At 38.4% G+C, this 21,736-nt stretch overlaps 1 protein-coding gene across 1 annotated transcript; it reads right to left on the bottom strand.

Moving 5' to 3' along the window:
• Positions 1 to 929: 929 nt before the first annotated feature.
• Positions 930 to 14,955, bottom strand: enpp5 (ectonucleotide pyrophosphatase/phosphodiesterase 5). The gene is made up of 4 exons (XM_041805377.1): positions 14,718 to 14,955; positions 10,359 to 11,259; positions 7,908 to 8,084; positions 930 to 3,071 (listed from the first exon to the last, which is right to left on the bottom strand). The coding sequence occupies exons 2-4, from the start codon at positions 11,236 to 11,238 to the stop codon at positions 2,668 to 2,670; spliced, it is 1,461 nt and encodes a 486-aa protein (XP_041661311.1). The 5' UTR covers positions 11,239 to 11,259; positions 14,718 to 14,955; the 3' UTR covers positions 930 to 2,667.
• Positions 14,956 to 21,736: the final 6,781 nt, after the last annotated feature.

Below are 21,736 nucleotides of genomic sequence, written 5' to 3'. Positions count from 1 at the left end.
CCAAGATTTCCCTGCCATATTTCATTATTACGCAACCCTCCTCCAGTCCAAATAAAAGGCATCAAACAACAAAACACCCTGGACTTAATTCATGTAGTCTACGCTCATTTTGGTTTAGCAGAGCATGAATGTCTTTATTCAATTTGCTGCTGCGAATGACTTACATATGTCTTTATTTACTGCAGGTGACTGTTAACCTGTAACATGTGCTCATTAGTCCCAAAGCAGGGGGAATCTAGACTTTTTGGTTGGTGGTGCCCTGGCCCTGATTTGTGTGCGCGTGTGTGTGTGTGTGTGTGTGTGTGTGTGTGTGTGTGTGTGGGGTGGGGTGGGGGGGATAAAACTGTGTGCACACCAACTTTATTTCATCATGTTAACATTACAATATTCAACTTTACTATTTAAATTTACTTAAAAAAATTCTAAAAATAAAACAAGTAGCAGTACCAAATGAGAAGTTCAAATTGTTAACTGAAATTTGCAGAAGGACAAACATTTAAAAGACTCTCAAAAAATAAGTTATAAGAAATTTAAGTTAAAAATACATTTCGTTGGAGTTGGAAAGGTTTTATTAATTGATTGCATAAATTTGTTTTTAAGGTGCAAGGGGGCACTCAAAATCAAGGGGAAGGGGTAACAGTTAGAAAATGGACAGGGCCATATTGGCAGAAGTGTAAAAGTCTTGGCCCATCATTATATATTATTTAACATGTTATTGCAGGATGCCTACACACTTATAAATATCAAATTTAAGACTTTTTAATACCTAAACTGAAAAAATACAGAGTTTTTGTGCACCCAACGATCAAAAATTAAAGGCATGTAAGAGAAATTTCGTAGGGCAAAGACATTTTTGGGTCATAAACACCCAAATTTGATCATTGCCGGCTGGCACATTTAATCCCGCTATTCTATTAATATACTGGTGATTTTTATATTAACACATTTTCAGGTGTGCTAACCTGATACTTAACACACTCATTATTAAAAAAGACGCTTTGCCAGGGAAGATTGATCAAAATGGGTGTGGGGGTGGGGGGGTGTGTACGTATTTCTTGTGGCCGGCCTGAAAGCTGTAACATGGACAAACACATATGCAAAGAAATCATAAAAAGGTGCCAATGGTAAGTAAAGACTTGTCTTAGACAAAGTGACATCTAACATTCAAGACCTCTCACAAATTAAAAAATAAGAGTTTTTATGGCATTAAATTTCAAAAGTCCAACTGAAGTCTTTCTAAGGCTTTTCAAGGATCTGCCAGAACACTGATTACTCTTGGAAAGCACCGGGACACTTTTCGCCTTATTTATTTTTTTCTTTTTTTTTGTTGTAAAGCACAACAATAATCCCAAGTTCCTTTCTAATGCAGTGAAATCATATTCGGAGAAAGCACAGCTAATAAGACTGTGACAGTCATGGACTGGTCTCCACATTGTTATATGAATGCAGAGGATGTATGGGATAACATGAACGGGAAAACTGAGCCTAAATGAGGCCTGCCGATTATAAGAAAAACATGAAATGTGCAAAAACATAGTTCACTGTTGCAAAAATGATATTAAATGTGATAAACTAACAAAAGCCAAAGAGTGTATGCATAGGCTTATGTCTATCTGCTGTTCTAACAATGTATGCAACATGTTTCTCCTGGATCTAAAAGCATTTATACTAGATAATACTAGATAATTTGGTTTGCTTTTAACTGATCGCTCCACATCAGGTCAAATTTGAGGTGAGGTGCGCATACATATGATGAGTGAGGAAGCATTTCTTGTTGACATAAAATAATTTTCCTTATTTACTGGGATCAGTTGGGACCTTAGCAATGGGTTTACTGTGAATCTAATGACACAATAATGATAGCAATGCAACGTATTATGCAGGCCTTGCTTACATCTAAAATTAGTAAGGGAAGGGATATCAAAAAGTCCTGGGATAATGGAGCTTTATCGCTCTGCATAGGAGGGTGCCTGAAAGTTTCTGCCCCCTTCCGGAGCAGACAATCTGACATCATATCCATCCAGCACAGACGTGTAAAGAGGAGAAAGTAAGCAAAGACTGAACATCTCCCTGAAACTGAAGCTACTTCTATTTTTCCCATGTACAAACGAGTGCAAAACTATGAATGCCATCAAGGTACGATTGTCTGAAAGTCTTTGCATGTATTCCCTTTTTAAGTTTTATTGCTACTTCCTCCTCTGTAAACGCTGTAAACTTCACATAGATGCGTTCCTTTTGAGCATACTGACACCTTCATGTTATCAGAGTCATGGTTTTGGCTAACAATGCTCCAAACCTGCCTGATTGGCTGGTTAAAATTCCACTTTAATTCCTAAATGACAATGAAGATGACAAAATGATAGTAGGTAAAATTCACAATCAAAGCAAAGCCACTATGAAGCCCATGTAAAGGTTTATTATCTTGATTATCCTGCACCAGAAGCAAACCCGCGACGTTTCCTTTACAAACAAGCAAACAAGGTTTACCTCTGTACATGATTAGGAGGTTAGATTATGTTCTCTTCATCCCTATCTTATAAAGAGAATCACACTGGCATGAAGTCGTTGAATAGGAAGCGTCTAGGGGATGCTTCTGGACAGAGCGGACTACCTTGGGGAGCGGTACCTCCTCTTCTTTTATGTCTGCCATCCTCTCTGTTCAATCATCTACAGGTGCAAGTCCTCTTGCAGTAAGGGCTGCGACATCTCCCTGCGTCTGTGTTTGAGCGAGGGCAGCTGTTTGAGCGTCACTTGTCTGATGTACACCACCAGAAAGCCCAGCACCATCACCACACCGAGGAAGGAACCCATGACAGGAGCGTAGGAGTACACGGGGACCTTGGGAGGGGGGCTGGATGTGGGAGGAGTTGTGTCTGGGGACAGCAGGTCTATAACGTTCATGAGGGAGCCGTTGTTCGGCAGGGGCCTGATTGATAGGATCTGGCACATGAGAGGGTAAAGGTCTACAGAACGCATGGAGGTCTTGATGTATTTCTGGCGAAAGGCTGGCCCACGGGCGACAAACACCGGGTGCATGCTGCGTAAGGTGTTGTCGTAGCCGTGGTTTCCTGCTGCAAAAGAAGACAAAAACATTAAGACGTTAAACACTAAAAATCTAATTTTTCTGACATTTTTAAACTAATATTTCCTGTTTTCACTTCCCTTGAGTCACATGAAGCATATTTTGTTTTAAGATTTATTGACTCCAGCACTGCTGCTCTGTAAGATGATTTACTACCATCACTGTTTGTCCAAGCAGACTGGTTACTGCTCAATCAATCACAGCAATGCACAGGAAAAAATAAAACTGAATGACTTCTAATGAAAGCTTAGACCAGCTAACTATTGCTCCAAGAATGTATCAACATTATTACACTCCAGCACTGACAGAGAGAGCTTATTGTTCTGTGAGTAAAATCAATATAGGTTATCAGGGCGTCCTGTAAAGTGAGTTGACAACAATTCAATCAGGGATAGCAGTTCAGATTTATTCTGCGTTTAGAAGGTATAAAATGTTTTTTTGTCTTTAATATCATTTTTTATTTCATTATTGAGACATAATAATAAGTGCTTCAGTGTTTTCATGTTGCACCTATTGATAGTAGAGGTAACATGCAGAGAAACAATGTGAAAAGCCACCAAAGGCAGAGATAGACTGCAGATAGACCAATCATGAAAATTAGAGCCAGTCCAATAGGTTGTTTTAAGTCACGTGATCTTTATGGCACCCAAATATGAAATGGGGGTCAGGGAGTAACTGGGGATCCATAACACACATCACTGTCTAACAGAGTTGGTTGGACATCTTTGGCATAGAGACATGATAAACACCTGTGTCTTTTTATCTAAAATCCCTGATAGGATGCAACACCATTCTACATAACATCTGTAATGAACTGGACCACTGGATATTACCAAACTCACTCTACTGACTGTCTAATGTTACAGGTCCCAAGGGTTTACTCAGAATTTGGTAAATCTGCATTCAGCTTTTGTGCTCCTAAAATGTGAAACATTTTATATCAAAGTCTTAAGGTTGACATTTTAGTTTCTCTTGGACAATTTATGATGATGAACTCAAATCATTTCAGCACAGCGTGCAATTGTTTTAACTAAGCATCCCCCTTTCCTGGTTTGTTTTAATTAAGTTTTTATTTAGTCTTCTTTTTATTTTAATGTCATTGTAAATGAGGGAAACATAAATGAGTGGGAATGGAGGAAAAGTTAGTACTTTAAAGCTCTAAATGGACCTGTAGGCTGCATTTATTACCATAAAATTTCTATATACAGTGCTTAACAAATTTGTTAGACCACCTGTCCTATTTGTTTTAAAGACCATCCAGCATCATGAAGTGCTTTAATGTGGACTCTTTCATTTTCAGTCAGCTCTCCACGTTTTACCATTTTGAGCAGGAATGAGGGATTTCAAACTGAATTCACCCAAATTTGAGCCGGATCACTGGGCTTCCCTGACAAGTCAGAAATGAATCAAGCATAATATTCAACCACTAAAATGAATTTTTCTGTTCAGGAATGCAAGTAAATGACTATAATTTGACATATTAATCAAGAAATAATAATGTGCTTTACTATTTTTTCATTTTTTTTGTAAATCAGTACATTTGAAAATTCATGTATAACAATAATAATTATATTTTAGCATTTAAAAAATCATTTCGGTTACAGAGCTTCTACATATTGGTGTATTAACCATTGCTGAAACATAAAAAATGATTCTGGTAATTACCAACACTGTTAATTTAGTGCAGCTGTGGCATAAACCTTACTTTGGTTAGGGTTAGGGTGGTCTAATAAATTTGTTAAGCACTGTACATTGAATACAATCCCTGCATTGTAACAAAAAGTGAGTTTTTCCCACAGTTCAACTGATTTAACTAGTGCGTAGGCGATCAATATCACAAATTACATAAAGCAGTCCTGCAGATCTAAATCTTGTGGAATAATGAACAGAACAAAGAAGTAGGTAAGGAGTCTATTCCATGAAACAGCTCATCAATATGAGCCACAGCAGCTAGTCCTGTTTGAGTGCCAGTTTCATTTCCTCTAGTTTTAGTTGTTACTTATTCAACATTTAAAACTCCAAACTGCTAAAAAATAAAGAGCAGTTTAGTCATATGTGGAAAAATGACACCACTATTTACTCCAGTAAAATACAGTTACATTGGTTAAGATTTTTTCAAGTAAAAGTGCTTGTCTAAAAATCTATTCAAGTAAAAGTAAAAAGTATTTGACTTAAAGTTTACTTTAAATACTGAATAGAAACTGATGAGTTGTACAGTTACGTGTGATCTCTCCTTAGAGGCAATAATAAGAGAACAGATCTCCAACCAGGTTGTTCAGCTAAAGTCACACCTCTTTGATCAAATAAAATACACAGCAAAATTGATAGTATTAATAAAACTCATAAATAGTTATATTTAACACTTTAGAAGTGTCTGTTTGTTCTACACTACATATAGTTAAACTACACTTTTGAAAGTATTCAGTTTTTGATAATATGACTGAGAGAGTAGACCTCATAGCAAGGCAATGCATACTGAAGAAGAATATGCACTATCGACCTTTAGGAGCATCTAAAGTCACAAACAGGAACTTTAACTCAATACATAACTTCACTCAAGGTGCAAATGTGTCTCACATTAAAAACAACAACAGTCCACATCACCAAAAGAGCCCCACCAGGGGGTTGTACAACCAGCAACATCTAAATACAACTTAACACATCTATACAATCATACTTTGGAAGTTAAAATCAACTCTGAAATGTTTAACCCTGACAATTCAACAGCTGTTTATGGATGTGATGTTGAAGTATTCCATCTCTATGTGCTACTGTGTAGTCAACAGAGGTGGAAAAAGTACAAGAGCAATTACTCCAGTAAAACTACAGTTACTCTGGTTAAAACATACTTAAATCAAAGTACTACTGATTTTAAAATGTACTCAAAAAAGTACAAGTACCCCAAAAAGCTTCTTAATTACTGTAATTTGAGTAAATGAAGCTTAGCGTAAGTTCAGTCAAGAAGACTATATTCTCCATGCTGGTTTAGTAGTTCATGCCTGCACTATTTCACGCACTCCCTCATTCATGCTCTCTGTCTCATCATAATCAGCTGTCCACATCACCTAACCACACATATCCAATAGCACTGCTCCACTCCCTTATTGTTAGCCTATCATATCACTGCTGCCCCTTTTAAATGTGGCTTTCTCCTCCATTAGTTTATTCATGGCATGGTTCCGAGCGACCCTCCACCTCCCCATCACCGCCAAGTCTACAAGTCCATCAACGTTCATATGGACTGAAATGACATCTTCAGCCATCACCACCACCACCAGTGTCTGGACTCCACGGGGGGAATAGATCTTTCTGCCGCTCAGGCAGACACCCTTCGATCACACTATGTCCTTGTGGAGTTCAAGCGCCAAAGAGACTCTGACAATAATTCAATATTACATCTATGTTAATAAATATAATTCATTATCACACGTGTAAAATAAATGTTATCTTTATCTGGTCTCTCCTGACTGAAATGTAATAAGTGACTTTCCACCCCCTGCATTTGGTAGCTAAACAATCAGCGCTATCGTACTGAGCAAAATGATCCAAATCTTTTAGAGCGGATAGATTCCGTACTTTCAGTACAAACCTTATTTACCATAAAGAAAATAAATAAATTAAATTAAATTAAATTAAGAATTAACACACAGGGCTGCTGGTGTCCCATTACGTTTTATGGTATCAGCCCTTCAAATCCCAGTTTTGAATGAAATAACGAGATGATAATGTAAATGAGGGATACTTGAAGTACAAAGGTAAAAAAAAACATCCACTAAGTTTGCCAGAGCAGTAGGGAGAGCTGACAGAATAACTGATATTGACAAACACTTTTCTTTCATGTGTTTGCAGGTGTTAAAGATGTGCCAGACTGGGATTGACCACTGGAGAATTCACAGTGAGTGACAGTTGTGACATATGCTGAGTTAAAAGCATTTCTGATTGGACAAGATCCCAGAAAAGCAGAAGTTTCTGTGCCTTTATCACTAACGCCCCTTTGTCTTTGCTCAGTTTTTGCTGCCTGGCCTGGGTTTAAAAAGAAGGTCTTAGAGTACTTTCTGCACACCTTTTCAAGATACCACAGAAGTAAGCACCATGAATCTTCATACAGTTTATCTGTAATATGACTTTTAATCTTCAAGCACCAGGCAGCGCACATCCATCCACATAAACTGATAATAATCTCTAATAACAGAGTGCTGATGTGGTTCATGCAGACTAGGACTAAACTAATATACATCAGTACCTTTTCTGTTATGTAGGGGCCACAGCCACGGCTTTAGTCTTATCATCTACGTCCTTTTGATGCACAGAAAAGCATTTATCACTTATCTATCCAGGCAGTCTAACATTACGTATCTCTCAGGACGGAGAGTCAGCAGGTTTTCTACTGCTGCATGCTCCAGCAGGACATTTTACTGATTAACAAGACTTTAACAGCAAAGGAGAAAGTCAGCACAAAGATTAGAGGGTACAGTCAGCAACTGCAATGAAAAAGTCCTCTAATTGTGATAGTTTGAGATCTCTTATGTAAAGAGGTGAGGGGGAAAAAAGTACGTGATTTGAGTGAGATTAGGAAGAAATAAGTGCAACTGAAAGCAGTGAAAGAAAAACCTTCACATGAACACTCCTACTGTCTCCAAGGGAAAACAAATCTGGCTTTCTTTGTTAATTAACACTGAAAGAATATGAGCTAGCTTTGGTTCAATGACTCAAAAAAATCTCTTGTGAAGCTATTCATAGCAGCAGCTGCTTGAAGCAAAAGGAAAAAAACTGTTTAATGTGTGCATAATTTCTGAGTGCCGCTGTATGAGGTTTGACTACGAACCCATAAAGGAACTGCTCCTGTTCTGTACCACGGTCCAGCCCTCTTTGGCCTCGATGATGATCGGCATGATCCGGACGTTGTGTTGATAGTGCAAGTGAGCAGGAATGTCTTCTTTCTTGAACACCGCCATGTTTGGGTTTGCATCCATCAGCTTACTGTATACCTCGTCAAGCTTTCCTGCAAGAATAATGCCGAGAAATTAAAGGATTATTATGGGTAAGGACTAAAACCACAGTACGGAATAACAGAAATGCTGCAGATATTAGAGGACACAAGTTTAACAATAACATAGACAGTCCTGTGCATAAGTTTAAGGCATGTAGGGTGCTAAGGATTCATCATCGGCCTGATGTGCCACAACCCAGGACTAGAGGGCGGGGACAGAGTCCAGCTCAACATATGTCGACCCACGTGAGCCGCTCAGCACTCAAGGTCAAGCTCAACGCCAACTCTTTTGTCTGGGCCGTATTACCCCTGGTAATACACCCATCCTTCTACCCACCTACACAGTACCTTAGGCCATGCTTGCTCACCACATCCACCCCTTACTCCGTCCTAAAGGTGTGGACTTTCTTATTTTTTCAACAGATTTTTTTCCAATGCCCCTGGTAATATGCAATGACATCCAGAGCATGACTGCGGTTGCGTCAATCCTCCTTCCTGCCTAATGGTGCCCTAAGGCGGCTTTCTCGCCACATTTTTGCCTTACTTCAACCTCAGTTTTGGGCCCAAACATGCCTAGAACATATGCACAGTTCAGCATCTTTTTAATGTTAAATGACTGCTGAAATAATACTGGTTTATCATCTGACAATAGATGCTTTCACTGCTTACTTAAGACCACTTTTAAAAAAATGCAAAATATATATACACTATAATGTATAATGTAAACTTTTATTTAGCAATTATTTTACATTTTGTTCTTATTAAGTATTTTTTCCTGAGATTTACATAAAAATGGCCAATATTGGAGGCAAATACTGGCCGATTTAAAGACAATATTGGCCAACATTTACAGATCATACAGGCCAATTTCCTGATGATATTAACAGCTAATATAGGCTTACATTGACAGCTGAAATAGACTGTTATTGAAAACCAGTATGGGCTGATATTTTCAGACAATATTTGCTGATATTTGCAGATGATATAGGCCAGTTTTTTACAGCTGATATTCCTAATCTCTTGTCATAGGGTTGTTGTATTGACATATCGACATTGACAATGTCCCACAGCACACCTAATATTGCTGAAAGGCACACCAGTGTGTCTCACAACACCATGTGGAAGCCACTGCTATAGGTGATTGAAAATTGACGTTATTTTCATCAGAGGTGGAAAGTCACTAATTACATTTACTCAAGTTTTGAAAAAGTGAGTTGTCTTTTTTGGGTACTGCACATTTTTGAGTAAATTTTGAAATCAGTACTTTTATGGTTACTTAAGTAAGTTTTAACCAGATAAACTGTTCTTTAGCGTGAGAGTTATAATCTTGTGATTTTTCCGCCTCTGATTTTCACCCACTATTAAATTCATTTAACTTGCGTTTTATTTTAGAAACATTCCTTCAAAGAAAATCAACTTCAGTGTCCCTGCACAGTTTTCTCATCAAACCATCTAAATTCAAAATTGTTTTTTCTGACACTGATAGCCAAGATCAGATCATGCCATAACAATGGTACGTACAGAGATCAGCAACTTCTATCACCAAAGAGCCATTTTCTCACTGCTGTCCCCTGACATTATTTTGAAAGTTGAGAAGTCTGTGGCATTCTCCCCTATGTTACTAATATGGCATTCATAGAGGCTGGGAGGTTTCCATCATTCCAAATGCTGCACTTTGCACACTCAAAATATAACATATCTAAAACATATATATGCTATTTGGAGCATACTGTAAGATGAAGTTAGCATGAAGTAGCAGTAAAAAATTAAATTGTAAGCATAAAGTCCGAGTCTCTAAAGACTGTCTTTCTTTGCCTTTAGATAGATGCAGGGTAGCTAGATTTACTGTCTCAAGACTTTTTGCTGAGCTAGGCTAACTGTCTCCTTGCAGAGGGATCTTATTTCTTGTACTGAAATGAGAAGAGTATTAATCTTTTATTTAAGCTAAAATGCTTTTACTTTACAGATAGGACAATTCATTTAGTTGTTTTAATGAATCAATTTCATGTGTAAAGGGACCCTGCACGATATTTAACATAAATCTGGCCATTTCATGCATTTTAGCAGAGTTAAATTAGAGCTATATTACATCTGAAGTCCCTTGATAGAAGAGGCAGTGTGGGGACAGAGAGAGTTGAGTATGATGGGAGGGAAAGGGGCCGTGTGTTGAATGTAGTCCTACTCCCTGTACATGAGACGTGCAATTAAACCAGCAGACAAACCAGTGCTACTCAATGATTTTAGGTATGTCAGTGATGTTGACTATAACAGATGTTTAACATATACCTTCTTTGGGGAGTATTCCCACCACTGGACTCTTATCCACCCAGGTGTACAGGTCTCTGCTCACATACTGGTCCAGCTCTATGATATTATCAGGAGAAACCTGTGTCATCCCATGATCACTGGTCACTATCAGGTTCACTTTCTCATACAGCCTCGCCTTCCTTAGCTCGTTGATAAGGAAGCCCAGCTTCTCATCAATTCCGTAGATGACTGCATCCATTCTGGAGTCCTGAGGTCCAAATATGTGCCCACTTTCATCTGGTTCCTCCCAGTACAGAACTCCAAAATCTACTGCTTCTTCTTTGGGTGCAGCGAACCACTCAATGATGCACTCCACCCTGGTTTCAAAAGAGACTGAGGAGTTATAGTGGAGGTACTGGTTAGGGAACATGCCGTGGATCTTTACATCAGACCCTGGCCACATTGCTGCTCCGCTCCGCCCTCCACTTTTCTGTATGGTCACCCAGAGAGGCACGGCTTCCTCCCACCACCGGGACTCATAAATACTATCCGTTTCCATTGAAAAGGAGCGGTTCAGAACGGGGTCGTACATCTCATTGGCCACGATGCCGTGCGTCTCGGCGTACAGCCCCGTCACCAAGCTGTAGTGGTTGGGGAAGGTTTTGGTGATGTAAGCGTTCTCCACCTGCTCCACCATCACACCCTCGTCGATGAGTTTGTGGAAGTTAGGCGTCGGGACCCGGTCAATGTAATCCCAGCGAAATCCATCAAAGGAGACGAGCAGCAGTTTGGAACGGTCCCTTACGCTGTGGTTCCTGCGGCCATGTTGGTTGAGACGATGGAGGGAGACCAGAGGCAGCAGGAGGACCCAAATGCAGAGCAGAGGACTGCAGCCTCCGCACAGCAAGCGGCGTAGCATAGCGTGGTGTGATGACACAGTCTGCAAATACACACAAAAAAAACTCAGACAGAGAAACAAGCAATTAACCTCTCCTATCTGAAAAAAATGTGTGCTGAATGAGCTTTTATGTTCCAGGCCTGTTTCAGTGGTTGAACACAATCTCCTTATTTCAATTTTTTTTAACTGTAGTGTGCTGGCAAAGAACTGCAACTTTCTTCATGAATGCATCCTTATGACTCTTGTACTGATAAATCAATTGTCTATATAATTAAGTAAAATAGCGGTTACATTATACAAAGTTAGAAGTTAACATGATGAATAACTCCAACAAAGTTAGAATGCATGGAATACAAAAATGTGGCAAAAAAGTCTATGATGTACAGAAGAAGAAAGCCAATTATACTCCATTTAAATCCCAAGATAAAGGGTAGGCTAAATTTAGGTTGTTCTCTCAAGATTTGGACTTATTTACCCCCTTTTCTTGCATGACAAATATGGTTTTCCCAAGACAAGACAACAATGTAATTACTCACAAAATCCTCAAAACTCCCCATTTCCACAGAAAATGGAAAACGAATGAATGCTTTTATTTCAAGGCTTCTGTGACGAGGTGCTTTCTAACACTAAAATTTGAGTTTTTGGGTGGAAAAAATACACCATCACAGCTCAATAGTAGAATTATAACCTGTATTTATACAGCTCATTTTGACAGTGTGCAAACAGCTCATAAAAAATACTAACATTGTACAAAATTTAAGAAAAAAAGAGTAGAAATAGAAATACAACTAAATAGTGATCAAAAAAGCTGAAGATACATCTTAAACTTGCTTACTGACAGCCATTATCCTGGGAACAAGATTTCCAAACATTAGTGGCTGTAATTTAATGTCAATAATGTTTGAAACAGTCATTAAACAATTAAAGAAATGTTCCTCATTTAAATTAAGTCAACCCTTGAACCTGGCTCACATTTGTGATTGCTTAAAATCAAATAATAATATTTTCTCCCAGAAGGCTTCAGAATCAAAATGTGAAAACTGTCATCAAATTTTAAGATTTGCACAAGAGTCTGAGGAACGACTGCAGATCTAGATTTGAGATTAGGCAAATATTTGAGTAACTGATGGTTTGGACACAAGCTGACTACTAATCTAAAGCAGCATTTACTCATTTGAGCAAACTAATAAGCAGAAATGTCAGAGTACTTCTTGCTATGAAACAGGGCTGTTACAATGATATATTTGTAACTTAAATACCCTTACTGTGACAATCTAACAGTATCAACATTTACAATACTAGCAGCAAAATATGCATGTCTTATGCACCAAAAATTCAGTCATTTCTTGATTTACCAAAAAGTGCTTGCAAACTCCTGCACAATGCCTTAATAAATTAATTAATTTATTAGGTAATTCTGTTCAGTTGCTTAATAAAATTGCTCAATAAACACAAATTGACATATAAAAGTAGTTCAGACTTAAAACTTCTGTTCATAAACACATTTTAAAGTCAAAGCATGAAGAAATAAACTAAATTTAATTCTTAAATCAAACTTAAAAGTGTAAAGAAGGGCAAAGAAAGAAAAAGAGTTGGTCCAGTCTAAGTTAACATGGTTAACTGTACATATAGTTGATATACACTGCTGGTATCGGTTGTAAATATCAGCAAGAATTTTCTATCTGCTAAAACCAATAATTAACTTTTTAAGCTGATCTGCTGATATCAATATCATGCCGATATTATCATGCACCCCTCGAATTTAGGCATGCAGACATGGTCAAGGCGATGTGTTGAAGTTCAAACTGAGCTTCAGAATGTTGAAGTGAGGTGATTTAAGGGACTTTGAGTGAGCCATGGTTGCTGGTGGTCTGGCAAAAATTGAGACCCATCAGACCAGGTAAAGTCCTTACAATCTTACATTTTCCAGTTCTATGAGTCCAATAAACTGTAGCCTCAGTTTACTGTTCTTAGCCAACAGGAGTAGCACTCAATATAGTCTACCGAGTTACTGCTGCCTTTTTATCAGCCTGAACCAGTCTGGTCAATCTCCTCTGACATCAACAAGGCATTTTTCACCCACAGCTGTCGATCACTGGATATTTTCTCTAGATCCTAGAGATGGTTGTGTGGTCAGTAGTGACTGAAATACTCAACAACAATGCCATGCTCAAAGTCACTCAATTACCTCTCTTCCTTATTTTGATGCTTGACTTGAATTTCAGCATATCGCCTTGTCTGCATGCCTAATTGCATTTTTTACTGCCATGGCTGATTATGTAAATGTGTTAATGATCAATTAACCATTTATACAGTTTAAACAATGCACAAGAGTTGTATTACAATCTTGCATTGATTCAAACCCCTCCTTAGCTTATAGCCAATAAAACAGGTGTAGTTTCTTTGAAGCTTTACCTTTCAATGAGTTAGATAATTTAAAAAAACATGAAACTGTATCATTTTGAGCCAGTAGTTTAAAAAACAATTTTGACTATTTTACTTAAAAGTGGGCCCGATAGTGGGGGTCAGGGCCTCTATAGGGGATAGTGAAACAGAAAAACAAAATTAGTTAAAGTGGTCTATTTTACCTATGGTTGAAATTATTATTTATTATCAAACTAAAACCAGAGTTAATGAGTGAGATGTGTGCTTAAATATAAGTAATGTGTACAAAAACGCCCTAAAATGTAAATTTGTACATGATACTTCCAGGGATAATGGGGGTTCTTGCCCTTTGGCGCTTTAATTTTGGGGGTAAATGGCTGAAAGGTTTGGGAAATGCTGCTTTAGAATAAGATTGTTTATCCCACTTCAATTAAATTGCTGTCAGATACACAAATGCTTTGAATAATGGACCCTTGAATGGATTAATTGGCAAATTTGAGATGTCGCCTTGGAAACTGGGGTTGTGATGGAGTATTTTTCCTCTAGATTATTTAAAGGTTTCATCATTTTTATTTTCACTGAAAAACAATATGATAGAACTATTGGATGAAGCTCTCCTGTAAAAATTAGGTCAGAGAATTCACAATAAAATGAGTTTAATAGGTTTAATAACGTTTTAAATGTATATCATGACACTAAAAATACTGTAATTACTAGCAGTAATGTGTCAAAGTGATGTTATTTTGACATAATTGGGTCTAGACTTCAAAACATGAGTTTTCCTAAACATAAAGCTATTAGCACTACAGACATTATAGATCAGAGGAGCAATGATATCATTGAATATTTAGTAGCCTGTGCATAAAAGCGTCTGTAATGCATTTATAAGGGCGACATAAGTTGAAAATAATTAACAACATCCCTTCTACAGACGGTCTGACACAGTAAAGATGTAATACAGTGATTAGCATACATGCTGCAAGAGCTAAGAGCTAAGACACGCAGTTAATTCTGCAACAATTAAACAAAGAGACTAAGCGGCATGAGTGCATGAAGTGGCTTTAGTGTTTTTAAAGGTATAAATTCATAACACAGAATGTGGTCAACAAGCTCACCTCGTTATCTGATCCTGCACTGGCTCGCCTCGAAGCTGCACGCAGAGATAAACAGCCGGACGCGTTTATGTCCAAAGGAAGTCCCGCCTTTCACCCTGCTCCGCGCCTTTGACTTTATTTCTATCGAGTTTACAGACAGGAGAGAAACCACACCGGACCATGTGAAGACAAAAGACTCTCCTCAGTCTCCTGCAAGTGCATGCTTCGCTTCATGCAGAGCTGCATCCCCGAGATTCACCGCGATGCGCGAGGGCAGCGCTCCTATGACGTAATGTAGGGTGAGGAGGGGAGACGCGAGGGGAGGAGGGAAGGGGGGGGCTGTCCACTTTTATAAATAGACACCCTGCTGTCAGTCAGGTCACTATCATTGGTCTTTAAGAAAAGGAAGTGAATAAAAAGTCTGTCTGAAATATACTCCACTAAATGACGTTAAATTGTCTGAAAACAACATAAAGTTGCCCTCAAAAGGAGAGAAATAATCAAATAATTCTCCACACTATAAATAGTGACATTCACAGACAGCCTTGCCCTAATTCCGTCAACGACTTTTTGATAATAGCGAAGGTGTATTGCAATTGACACTTTGCAAAATTAGAGACAAATGTCGTCCACTAGGTGTCAGTCACGTCCCGTCTAAAATAACTTACTGCCTCTTAAACAAAGATGGCATCTCAATAATGACACTGCATGCTGAAAAAGAGGCTATTTGTGTATCACTGGCATGCTCTTTGTTTGATTTAATGCATCATTTCAGTTGTATTTTTATCACATTTTGACAAATTAATCGTTTTTATTATCTCATTTACAAATATATATAAAAACATAAGAACTTACCTGAGTAGCCTACACATTATTATAAAACACTGATACTGCACTTGGTATCATTTTTAATAATGATGTTAGCCTCTTATATTATGAGTAGGTAGAGGCAGTTAGAGCCATGTCTGCAGTATATTGATATTTTAGCATACAGTGCCTAAAGCATTCTCCCCACTGGATGTTGTACCCTTTTAGTGATATTATAAATCTGTCATGGTCAGCATAATTTGGCTTTCAGGTCTTAATCAGACAGTATGCTTCAGTCTCCTGCAGACTGAATAAGATTGTCCTCCAGGATTTTCCTATATCTTGCTGCATTTATTTTACCCTCTACCTTTACAAGCCTTCCAGGGCTGGCTGCCAAGAAACATTCCCACAGCATGATGCTACCACCACCATGCTTCACAGTGGGGATGGCGTGTTTGTGGTGATGTGCAGTGTTTGTTGTCCACCGAACATAGCGCCTTGACTGACGGCCAGAAAGCACCATTTTGGTCTCATCACACAAAAGAACTTTCTTCCACTTGACTGTGGAGTCTCACACATGCCTTTTGGTGAACTCTAGTTTTCTATAACAGTTGCTTTCTCTTTGCCACTCTCCCGTAAAGCTTTGACTGGTGAAGAATCCAGGCGAACAGTTGTTGTATGCAGAGTCTCTCCCATCTCAGCTGCTGAAGCTTGTAACACCTTCAAAGTAGTCATAGGTGAATACTTGTGCAGTCACTTATCTTATATTATATATTTTATTTCATTGACATTACTTTGTAGAAATCTGTGTTCACATTGACATTGAAGATGTTTTTCCCTTTTTTAAAAGCCAAATTAAATTGACTATGAATGATTTATAAAATCAATTAAAGATCAAAACATCCAAAGAGGTGAATACTTTTAATAGACACTGTAAATTAGGATGCAGAAGGTGGGGAGACTAAAAGCTGCAACAGAATATGCAGCTGAAGATGAGATTTTGCATGGTATTTGCAGTTGTCAAGGTCAGGAATAAACTCTAAAACTGTAGAACAGGATATTAATATTCTACTTAGCATTTCAAGTGTAAAACTATAATTTATAATATTTGGCTCCAAAATATCTGCATTGATTAAAAATGACTCCTTCTATGTTTTGTATATGTATTTTTTTAGTTAAGGTCTTACAATACCTCAAATAGTTTTCAAAATCAAAGCAGCTATTCTGATGCTGTTCCTCACTCCTGTGTTTTTGAAGCTTCTTGGACCCCTGCCCACAAATGCTGCAGCCCAATTTGTCATTTCCAGGTCAAGTTGAGAGAAGTCAAATAGAGACTCCATACGGTGTATTTTCAGCTAATTGAAATGACGTTTTAGTTTGAATTTCTCATATCAAGGGAGCAAAGCTGTTAAAAAAGAATTCTTACTTTCTAAATGTACTTATCATGCATTTAAACCAGTGGTGTCCACACTTTTTTTCACTGAAGGTCACATACAGAAAAATATAAGGATGAATGGGCCACAGCTTTCTATTCATGGCTGACAAAACAAAATGCAAATCATTGCTTAGGATTTTAGGACAGCCAATCAGATTTCAGGGGTAGTTTTAGAGCAGGACCATAATTTATTAAAACAAGACTGGAAGCTTTTTGCACTTCTCCTGATTTATCCACTGGCAAGCTCCACAGTTCGTAATCTGGGACTTCCAGAGCTGTGCATGCCTACATCATTTAGTCTCTGATTGGCTCGCTAGGTTAGTCAACAAATTCTTCTTATCAAAATGTTTGTTTATAGAGTCCACATAGCTGCACACTTGCTGTTCAAACTAAGAAGAACTGTCAAGTTTAAACTTAATGTTATAATGGGAGCCATCTGTCATCTTATTTTCAGATTTTGCCGAGGGCAAATTAAAAGTGGACTGTGGGCTACATTTTGAGCCCAGGCCATGGGTTGGACACCCCTTGTTTGGGTCATTTGTGAATAACTCTGTGCTGCTAGTACACCGGATTGGGCCAAAATCATTTGTTCACGTTTGGTAATAAATTCAATATTTTTTAAGCCCCACCATCCATCACCACACAGATAAACACCTTAACATAAATTACCTTGACACACTGCTATTTAGTCATGCCTTTTACTGACAAATTCCTATTTTTTTTACAGTTTATCTTAAACATTGCATGGAAAAAGTACAGAAGAGCAACATCAGTGTGACAACAAACTATGAGGAAAAGGAACAAACAGGTGTGTGATGTGTGTATGTTTCTTAGGACCCAGAATGCAGTGGCAGAGGGAGGTTTAAAAAAATAATCTTTAATTAACACCAGGGTAAGGGCAAAAACCAAGGTCCAAGGAGTGAGAGTCATCGTGGGAAAGAGTGCTAAAACTGGGCAGCAGGTGAGTTTCGAGGGAGGCACACTGTTGAGTAGTCTGCAAAACTCTGACACCGTGGACAAAGAGGAGCGGGTACTTGAGGAGTCCTCTAATTGCCAAACCAGCTGCAGGTGTGAGCGCTGTCCACGGTGCCATGGGGGGGATGGTGCAACCTCAGGAGAAGAGAAGGTAAGTTGTCGGCAAACACAAGTGACCAGCGGAAGCTGGAAACCGGAAGTCTTTCAAAATAAACTAGATTTTCACAATAAACACCACAAAGTGGATTTTAAAGAGAATGCAAAAAGGGATTCTGCAACATGAAATAAGACAACATCAAAAGTGATACTTCAACATAAAACTGTCCCATTTTTTAGAGTTAACAGAGGTTATTGCGTTAAACAGATTTTTATTTATATGACTCTGAATCTAAAGTTTTCCAGAAAAGACAAAGACAAATCAAAGATGAAAACCTTTGTATAGATTTATGCTTCCATCCTGCAGTAATTCTGTTTACTAATTTGTGCCTGTTTGGTGAGACATATATTCAGTCTTGGATGCAGCTGTGAGACAAACACTCTTTGTTCATCCTTCAGGTGAAGCTTTGTCGGATTTTCAACTTGTTTGGGGCAACTGGCAGAAAAACCTCAGGTGGGATGTGGCAAAAGGAAGAAGTTGGCTCTTTTTATCTCCCACCATTATACAGGTGAAACTGAGGACGAGACATGACTCATCATTATTCTCTGCATATTCTTGTCTCTGTACTACTAGTTGTGTCTGATGTAGATTCATTCCTACATGACACTAAAAAGTCATCATTCTTTGTTAGCAGTACATTGTTTTTAATTAGGGTTGCTGTGACCCCATGTCACAACCTCGGTGCCCACCTTTCTCGCCCCCTGCATGGTCCACAGGCCCCACTTTGGGAATCACTGGCTTGAACTGTCACAATGGTCTATTATGAGAGTAAGGTCAGTGTTTACTCATAGAATATAAATTCAGAGGTTAGATGAAAAATAACATATGAAATAACAAAATTTAATGAGAAAGAAGGATTTTGCTCCAAATGCAAGTTACTTGCATACAGAAAGGCAGCGCCTTTTCTAATACCACAACATAACTTCCACTTTTAATTGAGCTTATTATAAACTATGATAAATATCTCTATAAAAATGTGACTCTTCAATCAGAATGTGTCTCCGTGTCTTAAAATTCACCAAGGATAAGTGAGCAGTTCTGGAGGCTCATAAAGTTTAGATAACTTACTTGGAAATGTTGTTTAGTCAAATTTGTAATTTTTGTATCTGTTTCTGCCTGGAAGTGATGCTCCTTAAAATTCTGAAAAAGACCTCTGTGGCATCCATCTGTTCAAACTTTATAGTCACTCATACAGAAACACAACATAAATGACATTTCTCACTGGTGCTAAGAGAGAATAGTGCAATTAAACAGGAGACAACAATAAACCACAAAATCCCCACATTGTATGTGTGGTGCAAACCCTATGATAAGGACTATAGACATAGTTTATTTACATGCTAAATGGTAAAAACATTGTCACTTGTACATCATACATTCTGAATAAAAAGAAACAGCTTGTGTTAAAATGCACTTACTGAATGTAAATATACTAATTTACATGGTAAACATTGCAGCATCACATTAAACAGCAGCATGCAAATTTTGCCATCATGATTATGTCAGCATGCTGATGTTACCTGGAACCTTACCATAAGAACAGACTCACAAAGTCACTAAAATAACTGCAGACTAATTAAGTGTATCAATGAACATTAAATTTGAAATTTTACATTTCATATTATTATTTCACTAAAGTACTTTACAATAAGGCTGTTGTGTATTTCTTGGCCTCCTCTGAGGCAGGGTGTTTCATGTTGTTTGTTCAGCCGTCATGTCTGTCAGTCTGCATGTATGTCTGGGCCATTCTTCTGCATGCACTTCATTCACCTTTTGTCTTTCTTCAGACTTTGCACTAGAATGAAATCATTAGATTTTGGAGTTCAGGGGTTAAAGGTCAGTTCATTATGCCTTAATTTCCTCCCTTGCAGTGAGAGCAATTATTCAAATGCTTTGAGCAATTTTCTTCGAACTTTGCAGTTACCTAAGTATGGGGGGGGGGTTGCAGATGGCTTAGTGGCGCATCCCCTGTATCTATGTGGGCAGCCCAGGTTTGAATCCAGCCTGTGGCCTTTCTCCCACGTGTCTCCCAAATCTCTCATCCCTGTTTCCGACATATTGTCCTCCTCTATCAATAAAGGCACAAAAGCCCAAAAATAAATCTTTAAAAAAAGAATGAAGTAAATACATTTTGGAGGTCACAGATTTAAAAACAAAGTCCCTGGGCCTCATCACCATCTTCAGTTGTGACTGTAATATCTTAACGACACTTTGAGGGAATTACCCTCAACTTTGTAGAGGTGTCCACTCTCACTCTGATGAACTAATTACATTTTGAAGGCAAGAGCTCACAGTAAATGGGCCTCGTGTGAGCAAAAATGTCAAGATCACTTGCAGGCTTTTCTTCAAACTTTGCATAGATTGCAACAAAAGTGTAAAAATCAACTGATGGGATTTTGGAGGTTGTAGGTCAAATGTCAAGGTCACTAGGCCTCATGTGGATCCCTTGCCAAGGATAAACTGATTATATTCCAGAGTTTGATAAATGTCTTTGGCCCTTATGTCCATCCCTTGTTAGGTTTCAAGAAAAATTTAAGATAACTGTGAGGGATTTCATTTAGACTTATCATGTCTGCAAGACCTAAGGATGAGCCAATGAGGTTTGTAAAATTTTACAGTGTCTATGCCTTAGATGTTTTACCCTTTATTGATTTTATGAATCAATCATGGTCAATGTCGTTTTTATGACAGAAGACTATGTAAAATGTATTTAATGCCAAACTGAAGACAGATTTCCACAAAGTGATATCAATTGAATAAAACTATTTCAGGTAAAATAAGTGACTGTATGAATTCACCCCTTCATGTCAGGAATCACAGCACTGAGTCTGTGTGGATAGATCTCAATCAGGCTTGCACATCTGGACTCTACATTTGCACTCATCTTTGCAAAACTGCTCAAGCTCTGTCAGGTTGCACGGTGGTAAGGTATGATCAGTCTCAGGTCAGGCTTTGAGCCTGAAGCCAGAGTTCTCTGTTTCTGCAGACTGAATGAGATCGTCCTCCAGGATTACCTATATTCTGCCACATTCACTTTACCCTATAACGTTATAAGCCTTCAAAGGGCTGGCTGCCCAGAGGCATCCCCCAACATGATGATGCCACCATGCTTCACAGCGGGGATGGTGTCTTTGTGGTGATGTGCAGTGTTTGTTGTGTGCTCAACATTGTGTCTTGTCTGATGGTCTGAGTTCCATGAGAACTTTCTTCCACTGGACCATGGAGTCTCCCTCATGCCTTTTGGGTGTACTCTTATCCCGATTTAACCTGAGTTTTCTTCAACAGTGACTTTGTCACTCTCCCATAAAGCCTTGACTGGTGAAGAATGTGGGCAACAGTTGTTGTATGTAGAGTCTCTCCCATCTCAGCTGCTGAAGCTTGCCACTCCTTCAGAGTAGTCATAGGTGTCTCAGTGGCCTCTGTCACTGGGCTTCATCTTACACGGTCACTTAGTTTGTAAGGATGGCCTGATTTAGGCAGATTTACTCATGTGCTATATATCCTCCATTTCTTGATGCATTTAACTGATGTAGATGTTCAGGTCTTTGGGAATTTGAGTTGAGTTTCTTGGAGTGTTCTTTTGTCTCCATGGTGTAATGGTAGCAAGGGATACTGATGAACCAGTGAGTAGACCTTCCAGACAAAGATGTCTTGATACTACAATCA

Source organism: Cheilinus undulatus, linkage group 14 (genome assembly GCF_018320785.1).
Source record: "Cheilinus undulatus linkage group 14, ASM1832078v1, whole genome shotgun sequence".
NCBI classification, from domain to species: domain Eukaryota; kingdom Metazoa; phylum Chordata; class Actinopteri; order Labriformes; family Labridae; genus Cheilinus; species Cheilinus undulatus.
This window is presented reverse-complemented; position numbering and strand designations above follow the sequence as displayed.